We start from the raw sequence: 9,521 nt of genomic DNA on the forward strand, positions 1-9,521 counted from the left end.
ATCCCTGGGATGACCCAAAATTTAACTTAAATTTTCTTCAAAAAATTGTTTTTGACTTTTAATTCATCTAGAAATTTTTTTTAATTGGTGTTCAATTTACCAACATACAGAATAACCCCCAGTGCCCGTCACCCATTCACTCCCACCCCCCGCCCTCCTCCCCTTCTACCACCCCTAGTTCGTTTCCCAGAGTTAGCAGTCTTTACGTTCTGTCTCCCTTTCTGATATTTCCCACACATTTCTTCTCCCTTCCCTTATATTCCCTTTCACTATTATTTATATTCCCCATATGACTGAGAACATATAATGTTTGTCTTTCTCTGACTGACTTCACTCAGCTAGAAATTTTTTTTGTATCGCTCTGAAATCGAAGTTCAACTTTATTTTCTACTGAATAATAGCCAGTTGTTCCATCATTACACATTTAATATAACCATCTTCTCACAGTTTGAAACACCATCTTGATTATGTATTCTATCCGATTACATGCAGTGTGTGTTTATGCACACACTCCTTCCACTCATTTCTTCGTTCCTTCTAATGCTAGTAAAGTAGTTTTGACTGTAGTGGCTATGTGTAGTGGGTATGTTTAATAATTGAAAAGGCAATTTTTCTTATTCTTTTCCTTCGGAGCTTTATAATCATTTTGTTAAAAAGATATAAAATCATTTTGTTAATGAAAAATTGCATAGAGATTCTGATTGGAATGTAAATTTTAAATATGGGGGAAATGGCAATTTTATTAAGTTTCTCGGTCCAAATTATTTTCAAATCTTGTGTTTTATGTCCTTAAATAAGATTTATGCATCTGAACCAAGGTAGGGAATCCAAAATCTCTAATAGAAAGAATCTTAAAACCCTTTGGCAAGACATTACAAATCAAGTCAGTAGGCAGATAAATTGGGGGAAATATTTTTAGTATATATGACAGTTTAACTATGAATAATATGTAAAAGATCCAAACAAATTGATAAAAATAAGCAACTTCATAGAAAAATGAGCAAATGATAAGAATTTCACAAGATGGTAACTCTAAATATTTAATTAACATGCAAAAACATAAATTGTTCACCTTTGTGCATATTTATTAAATATATAGATTTACCATCTTGTGATATTAACTCTGCCAGAATGCTTATTGCAGCTTGGTTGATTATGGGAAAACTTTGGAAACAAGGTGTATGTTTATGATTAAAAAACTGGTAAATGAATTGAGGTGCATGCATACAATGAAATAATATGCAGCTATTATAAAGGAGCTAACATTATGCCAGTTGACTTGGAGAGACTTCCACAATGTTTTTTTTTTTTTTTTTTTTTTTGATTTTTTATTTATTTATGATAGTCACACAGAGAGAGAGAGAGAGAGAGAGAGAGGCAGAGACATAGGCAGAGGGAGAAGCAGGCTCCATGCACCGGGAGCCCGACGTGGGATTCAATCCCAGGTCTCCAGGATCGCGCCCTGGGCCAAAGGCAGGCGCTGAACCGCTGCGCCACCCAGGGATCCCTCCACAATGTATTATGTGAGAAAAATAAGATTCAGAGCCATGTAGGGAGCTTGATCACAGTTTTATAAAACAAGTAATAACCGTGTCAGGAAAAAAACCTACATGTAGATCTATTTGTTTATAGATGATTCTTTGAGTATAATTAATGGGGAATGGAATTCAAAGTAGACAGGAGAGAAATTTATTAGGAAAAATGATATAAAATAGAAGTGTCCATAATCCACATGGTATGATATAGTCATGTTTCTATAAAATGTAGATGTATATACCTTCTTCTCTGAAATGAAAGAAAGTCAAATTCCACATGACACATTTGGCTTTCTTTGTAAGCTTCTCTTGGCTTATTCTTTGACCCAGGTTGGTCCAGATGGTCTGATGAAGTTAAATGGCTCAGCCCTTAACAATGAGTTCTTCACTTCAGCAGCCCAAGGCTGGAAGGAAAGACTCTCAGAAGGTAAGTGCTCAACTTCATGTGCCTCCTAGAATTATATATGTACTTGGAGCCACTATGAGGGCATATTGGCACCTTTGTGCCTCAGGGCGTTTGAGCAATTTTGGTAATCTTAAGGACAGGGTATTTCGGTAAGGTAGAACCAGCTATCTTGTGTGAAACACTACACTGACTTTTGTCTGGAACCTTTGTAACCAGGTTTTGCTCCAGATGGAGTCTAGCAATGTTTGTTTAAGAATTCAAAGTCACCTTTGAATTTGAGGAAACTAAAAAACTACATATTTTTAGGCCTTGTTCCTAAAGATTTTGATTCAGTGATTCTAGGTTAATGCCCAGGAATTAAAATTTTCCTAAGCAGAATATAGAATTAGACTTATATTGTTCGATTATGTTTGTTTTCCAGTATACATGGAATACATAACATTTGAAAGGTCATAGCTTAAACAGGTGTGAGAAGCTTTAAATACATTTATTTGTAAGGAGAACACTGGGAATAGTATTTATTGCTGACATTTTTGTCAGATCTCTAGCTTTTAGAGTTAATTGACCAGCTAATTAATATTTATATTGTTCACTGCAATTTTTGACATTTACTTTCCTATTGTTTTGGAATTTTTTTTTTTTTTTTTTTGGTGGGGGGGGCTACAAATTCTGTATAGAGGAGCTCTCTGACTGGTTACTGTGGTTCTATCTCTTAAAGATTTCCTTGAGCAGAGACCACTTTTTTCTGAAAGAACTGCAGTTACGTATGCACTTTAAAACATAAGTATTACCATCACATTTATTTTAAGAATAATTTGATAAAGGATATATGCCCTGCCCAACCCTCTATTTTTTTGTTTTTTCTTTTTGAGAAGAGAGCAAGCTGTGATGGGAGGAAAGGGGCGAGAGAGAATCTTAAGCAGGCTCTATGCCCAGTGCAGAGCTAAAAGCAGGGTTGATCTCTCGACCATGAGATCATGACCTGAGCCAAAATCAGGACTTAACCAGCTGAGCCACCCAGGCACTCATTCCGCAACCCCTGTTCTTTTTTTTTTTTTTTTTAAAGATTTTATTTATTTATTTATAGAGACACAGAGAGAGAATGAGAGGCAGAGACACAGGCAGAGAGAGAAGCAGGCTCCATGCAGGGAGCCTGACGTGGGGCTCGATCCAGGGTCTCCAGGATCATGCCCCGGGCTGCAGGCGGCGCCAAACCGCTGCGCCACCAGGGCTGCCCCGCAACCCCTGTTCTTTAAAGTAGATTTATCAATAGTGATTCCTTGATTATTATCAATGTTACCTTTTTTGTTTTTGTATATGAGCAGTCACTGCTATACCTAGTCATGTGATTATATTTTATGAGCAGCAAAAACTTTGAACACTATACACATGTGAACAGAATTCAATACTTTTTATTCCTCATTCTTTAATGCACAGTAGACTCACTAACCTGGAGACCCAGGATCGAGTCCTGCGTCGGGTTCCCAGCATGGGGCCTGCTTCTCCCTCTGCCTGTGTCTCTGCCCCCGCCCCCCTCTCTGTGTCTCTCATGAATAAATAAATAAAATCTTAAAAAAAAAAAAAGTAGTTCTCGGTTGGGTTCTGACAGGCAGATTCCTCTCTTCCTACTCCTATGCCCAGGACTGTGTCTTCAAACACTTTACATTCCATATTTTTACCCTGAAAACACCTAAACTTCAAGTCTACCATTTCTTTCTCTTATTCCTTGATGTCCTAGGTAGTAGAGATAAAAGAGCACAGCCTTTCTGAGGCACAGTTTGAAGATGGCCTACCCAGCATATTGCAGTCCTCTGCTGTTGGAGTGGGAGGGATTGAGATAGTTAGGAGTATATGCAAATAAGTGTCATATTCAGAGCAATGGGGTCATTGGCATGTTGAGTGTCTTATTGCCAAGGCACTAGAATGGTTCAATTTCTGGAACAATTGGAAAACTAACAACTCCCAAATAACTCCCTTTTACTGAAACTTCAATTGCCTCTGAACAGGGTCACAGCTGTTCATTATGCAGTAAAAGATAAAAGGCACAAAATACAAGTTGCCTGAGAGAAACAGAAGTTTAACAAAATGCCCAGTGGCATTATTTACTGAAAACACATGACTTTTTTCCAGTGGAAAAGAAATTACAAGTTCAAGGTTAGTGATAAAAGAAATCTTAGGGAATATGGTGTTTGGAGCAGGAGGGACATGTTCCAGGAGAGTCCAGAGAAAAGGCACAGGTGGCCTCCATTGAGTACTGAAAACTGCATGCAGTGGTGTGTAAGCATTGGATGTCACCTGATGGCTTTCAAGTGCTCCTTGCCAGTGAGGAATTGTGGGAAATTTCTGTTCCTCTCACATGATAGTATTCTGACTCCTGCATGAGTCTTTTATGATTTACAAATAGTTAAAAGTTACAAACAGCCTATTTCTATTGAATATCTTTTTTTATTTTTTTTTTCTTTTTGATACATTACAGGTGAGTTTACACCTGAGATGCAGGTCAGAATTCGACAAGAGATTGAGAAGGAGAAAAAAGTAGAGCCATGGAAAGAACAATTCTTTGAAAGCTACTATGGTCAGAGGTAATACCAAGACAGTTTCTATAAACCAAATGTGAATTCCTACATATATGTCATACCATGTTTCATCTTAACTACTTTCCAGAAATTCTAGCCCTCAGTTTCCTTCTATGTTTTCACCAATTCTATTTAACCAAGAATTTTTTTTTTTTTTTTTTTAATGAATCATGGGTGCACAGAATTGAATTACTTGACTCTTAATACATTACCATTGTGGGTGGGATGGTTTCATTAAAATTTTTTTATTATCTTGTATTGGAGTCCCTTTCTTTGAATATACTGAATCGTTCTTCCAGTAATTTTGTAAGAATACTGAAGTTCTGTACATTTTTTTTTCTAATAGTTAATTATCCCACAAGATAGTAATTTATCCAGAATCAACAAGGAATAGTAGGAATCCCATTAAATGGACCATTCCACCCAGGGCATCATTAAACAGCCTCTTTTTAGAAGGCACTCTGACAGGTCTTCATAGTTGAATAAATATACAACCCCTATTCTTAAGGGGATGTACTTTAAATCATTTTTCTTCTAACAAAAAATCCAAATAAAATATTAATGGAGTCATTTAAATAGATGACCATAGAGCTGTATTGTTTGAAGTAGAATTGAACATCCAGAGGTTTATTGGTTCTCTCTCTTCTTGCCTTCTGCATACCGAATGGCAATCCTTAAGGACACTCTGTAACCACAGTTTAACAACTAATAGCTCTTTTTCTTATCTTGAAGTAGTTCATTGATCCCCTTTATGGTCATGTAGGAAGTGATTCCTATTGAGATTAAGAGTCTTACATATTCACGGACCTGGATGGCTTGATCGGTAGAGTGTGTAACTCTTGATCTTGGAATTGTGTATGTGAGCCCCACGTTGGGGGTAGAGATTCCTTAAAAATAAAATCTTAAAAAAAAAAAAAAGAGTCTTACATATTGATATTTTTACAGTCTTGGTATGAGCTTTGAGCCCTTCTATAGAAATGATGGTGTATACATTTAGACTATTATTACAGGTAACAGTTACTCCATAAATATTGTTTATTCCCTCCATAAGCATATACGTTAATTTCCGGGTCTTTCTTTTGTCAGCTGTTACTTTTTGGGCAGTTTTTACAGGAGGACTGTTTTTTTTTTTTTTTTATTGTCTAGTTTTGTTGTTAGCCACTCCATCTCAGAGGTGCAGTATGGATCATTTGAAGTCACCAAAGAGGGTCTTTGCTTTTGCCTGTTTAGTACTCTAAAACATTAGAAGGAATCTCTAGTGACCTCTGCTGAGTAGCCTAGCTCTACATAAGCCACACTGTGGAAGTCCCAGTTGACCTTCACTCCCAGGGTAATTCAGAGGCATTGGTCTCAGAGTTACAGAGCTATACTAAGTGAAGTTTAAACTTTAGGCTTTCCAGAAACTCCACAGTTTTAATTTTCAACCTCTGGAGAATGTTGATAGCCACCTCCTACTGTCTCCTCAGGGGCCCATAGATTTCTTGGGCCAGCCTTTCTACAGGTGCTACAGAGTGTAGTTGATCAGGGTGAGTGAGTCTTGGCCTTCTTTCACCTACCCGGTGGGTAGTCTGTGATGCTTGCCTCTAGACAAGACAGCCCCTCTTATAAGCATAAATAATAGTGATAATTAACATTATTGAGCTTTAATATGTACTAGGTACTGTTCTGAATACTTTATATGCATTAACTTAATCACACCAACAGTATAAAGTAATATAATTAAAGACTGGTGACTTACTTAATGTCACATGGATATGTTGGAGCCAGGGTTTGCATCTAGGCACTCAAGCTGCAGAACTTCACTAATAATAATAATAGTGATGATATATGAGGAATACTTACTATATGTCAGGGTTTCTTCTAGGCATTGCTATATACTATTATATCCTAATGCTTTCAATAACACGGGCCATTTCTCAACCAGAATGTTTTTTTCTTCTACCTTTTAGTTCTGGCCTGAGCCTTGAGGATTCAAAGAAATTGACAGCCTTGCCCAGTGATCTCAAAGTAAAGAAAACCCCAGCTGAGCAACCAAAACCCATGCTTCCTTCAGAGGCCTCACCTGTCAGTGTAGTCCCAGTAATTCCCCAGTCAGGGTCTAAAGAAGAAGTGGTGCAAATACCATCCCCAGTAAGAAAAGAAGAACATGAAATCCAAGATACGGTGCAGCCAAACCCCAAATCCACAGAGCCCCTACTTTCCTCAGCAAGCAATACACATGAGCTTAGCAGCATTCTTCCCATCAAGTGCCCAAAGGATGATGATCTCTTGGAGCAGAAGCCAGTTGCCTCTGCTGAACAGGAGTCTGAGAAAGAGAATCATCTCGCTACTACAACTCCTAATTATAACAAAGATGAAGGCCAAGAGGCTTTAGTTATGTCCCCAAACAAACCCAAGAGTCCTGGGGTGGAAAAACCAGTAATGAAGCCCACAGCAGAAGCAAGTCCACAGGAGACCACTGCAAAAGAACCTCCATCAACTCTGATTGATCACAGCCCAGAAAGCCTCAAGAGGAAATCTTGTATCATCCAAGAAGAGGCCCCTGTGAGCTGGGAGAAAAGGCCACGTGTCACTGAGAATCGCCAGCACCAGCAGCCATTTCAAGTCTCTCCACAGCCCTTTCTCAGTAGAGGGGACAGGATCCAGGTGCGAAAAGTACCACCTCTCAAGGTAAGAGAGTGGGAAGAATTGAAAAAGAGAGATAGTCTGAACACAAAGGTTCTGGTCTTATTAAATTTCAAGACATTTGTGGCATTAATGCAGAAGCAGTTGTATATATTTGATAAGCATATAACTGTGTTCTTACATAAAAAATTATTAATAAACAGGCATTTAGAACTGCATTCCTACAGATATTTATTAGTGTTTGAGTAAGTAAGGTACCTGGGTATCTAATGTAGACCACCTCCACCCACCCTCCCAGTTGGCTACTGTCATATCTTAAGATAGTTATGGAAATTATTCTGTCTCATGTGACAAAATAAGAAATAATGATAATAAACAGAAGGAAGCCATTGGTGTAATCAAGAGATTTTTGTGGCAAGAACCATGATATTTGTAAGTCTACTCTGGCCCTTTTCTGCCGTAACTGATTTGATGTTCTGTGGCTCTAGAACTACCTTTAGTTCCATCTTTTTAAAGGAAACATTTGACTGCCGTGAGTCACTGCTGATGACTTTAGGGACATTGGTAAGGTGCAATAGCCTTGCTAAGCTCTCCTGCTTAGGATATGTTATTAACTTCCATGTTACCATTATATTGCTGCTTATCAAATCTTTCACATTCATAAAGTGGTGTCCCTATCTTAGTTTATAAAGGCTACATCTAACCAGTAGGGAGCCCTTTAAAACCCAAACGCATTTTTACCTCTGACCTAAAAGTTTATTAATACTTGTGCTTAGTATCAGTTTGTGGGGCATTTATTCACTTAATAAATAGTATCAATAAAGTTTTATTTTTGGTATTTATTAATACTGTTGTATCTACTACGAGCCCAGGCACTGGGTATTAATTCATTCATATATTTGGGTATAAATAGAAAAAGGTGCCACATAGAAATACTTTTCCCCCCTTTTTTATTTAACTTAAATGAACCAAAGTTAGTTCTATTGGGAAACCATCCCTTAGAAACATTCAGTTGCTAGTACTTGACCCATTTCATTTACTACGTGATTTCTCTCATTTTGCTGCTTATTCCTAATCATATGACATTCTTTATTACTTTTTAAGATTTATGTGCTTAGGAATCACCCTTTTAAAAAAATTCTTGACCCTTTTCTACCATTAACATACCTTATGTGCTTTGCCAGAGATGTGATTTTTTATGAAAATCATTTTTGCTATTCTTTTTTTCCCACTTTTATTATTCTTACAAAAATATTGGAAACCTTTCCGTAATGAATGTCAGAATTTCTATCCAGACCTGAGAGCTGAGTTACAGTTTAGGTTTTACTTTATATAAATAATACTAGGTGAGATTCGTTGTTTCTATTATCTTATTTGTATAGAGGCTGAATTACAACCCCTTTGGTCTCCTTTCTATAATCCAGAGAGACTCCATACTGAAAACTTAAGTCTACCATGACTGTGTTATTGTTACTTAATTTTTTTTCCTTTCTTTTGCTTTCTTCTTTTTCTTCCCCCTGAACTCCCTCCCCGCCCCCACCACAGAATACTTTCTACCAGAAATTGCTGTAATAACTCTTAGCTTAGGTGGCCGTATCTCAAATCTCACTTTCTGAGACAAAACTTAATGTAATTTGTAACAGAGCAGAACCTTTTAACCAAAACTTAGGAAGAAAAATAAAATTTTAATTGTGTTATGTATATATACATATATATATATATATATATATGTTATATATATAACAAATGTTATATTTGTGTGTGTATAAAAGTTACGTATATGTATGCACATACATGTTATAACATGGATATCTGTAACATAATGTGTACAGAGAGAGAGAGAAAACTCAAACAGGCATTATGTGTTCTCTATTTAGTATATATTTAAAAAGAAAATCTACCTGGCTCTACCAGGCGTGGGCCTCTTGGTGTTTAATTGTTACCAGTGCCCATGCCCAGACAACATTGAAGCTTTAGTGCTTACAAAGTGTAACATCTCATTTATTTCACATCAACAGATAATAGATCTATTTGCATAAATAACTGAAACTTATTATTTTTACATATTAAAACTTTTTCTTTGAACCACTTTTAATAAAATTAACATTCCAGTAATGATTTTCAGCCATTACAATAGATATTATTTATTGTGTTAGGTATATGGTTTTTCTCAAGACTGTTCTGTTACAAGGTTGTTTGTCCCTATATACAATTCCCTTAAACAATTGTGCTTTTACTTTCTTGGATTTAATTTTCTGGTTTTATCTACTTTCTTTCTCCCCTTCCTACTAGTGCCTTCTAGATGATATTACCAAGAGACAACAATTGCTTCTTTCCCTCAGTTGATAGCCTCTGAAATACTGTGCAGTTAGATGTAAA

General features: G+C 36.8%; 1 protein-coding gene and 1 long non-coding RNA gene across 9 annotated transcripts in view; one reads left to right on the forward strand and one right to left on the reverse strand.

Moving 5' to 3' along the window:
• The window catches only part of ASXL2 (ASXL transcriptional regulator 2), a 334,480-nt gene that overhangs the window by 312,775 nt on the left and 12,184 nt on the right, over nt 1–9,521 (forward strand). For all 4 annotated transcript variants that reach the window (XM_077843863.1, XM_077843861.1, XM_077843862.1 and 1 more), the window contains 3 exons: nt 1,866–1,962; nt 4,418–4,523; nt 6,467–7,187. In XM_077843863.1, coding sequence (XP_077699989.1) covers nt 1,866–1,962; nt 4,418–4,523; nt 6,467–7,187 — 924 coding nt within the window. The remainder of the gene's footprint in view (nt 1–1,865; nt 1,963–4,417; nt 4,524–6,466; nt 7,188–9,521) is intronic.
• LOC144281112 (uncharacterized) overlaps nt 1–9,521 on the reverse strand; it is a 71,722-nt gene that overhangs the window by 33,715 nt on the left and 28,486 nt on the right. The window lies entirely within an intron of this gene.

The sequence above is a fragment of the Canis aureus genome, chromosome 12 (genome assembly GCF_053574225.1).
Source record: "Canis aureus isolate CA01 chromosome 12, VMU_Caureus_v.1.0, whole genome shotgun sequence".
In the NCBI taxonomy this organism is placed as follows: Eukaryota; Metazoa; Chordata; class Mammalia; order Carnivora; family Canidae; genus Canis; species Canis aureus.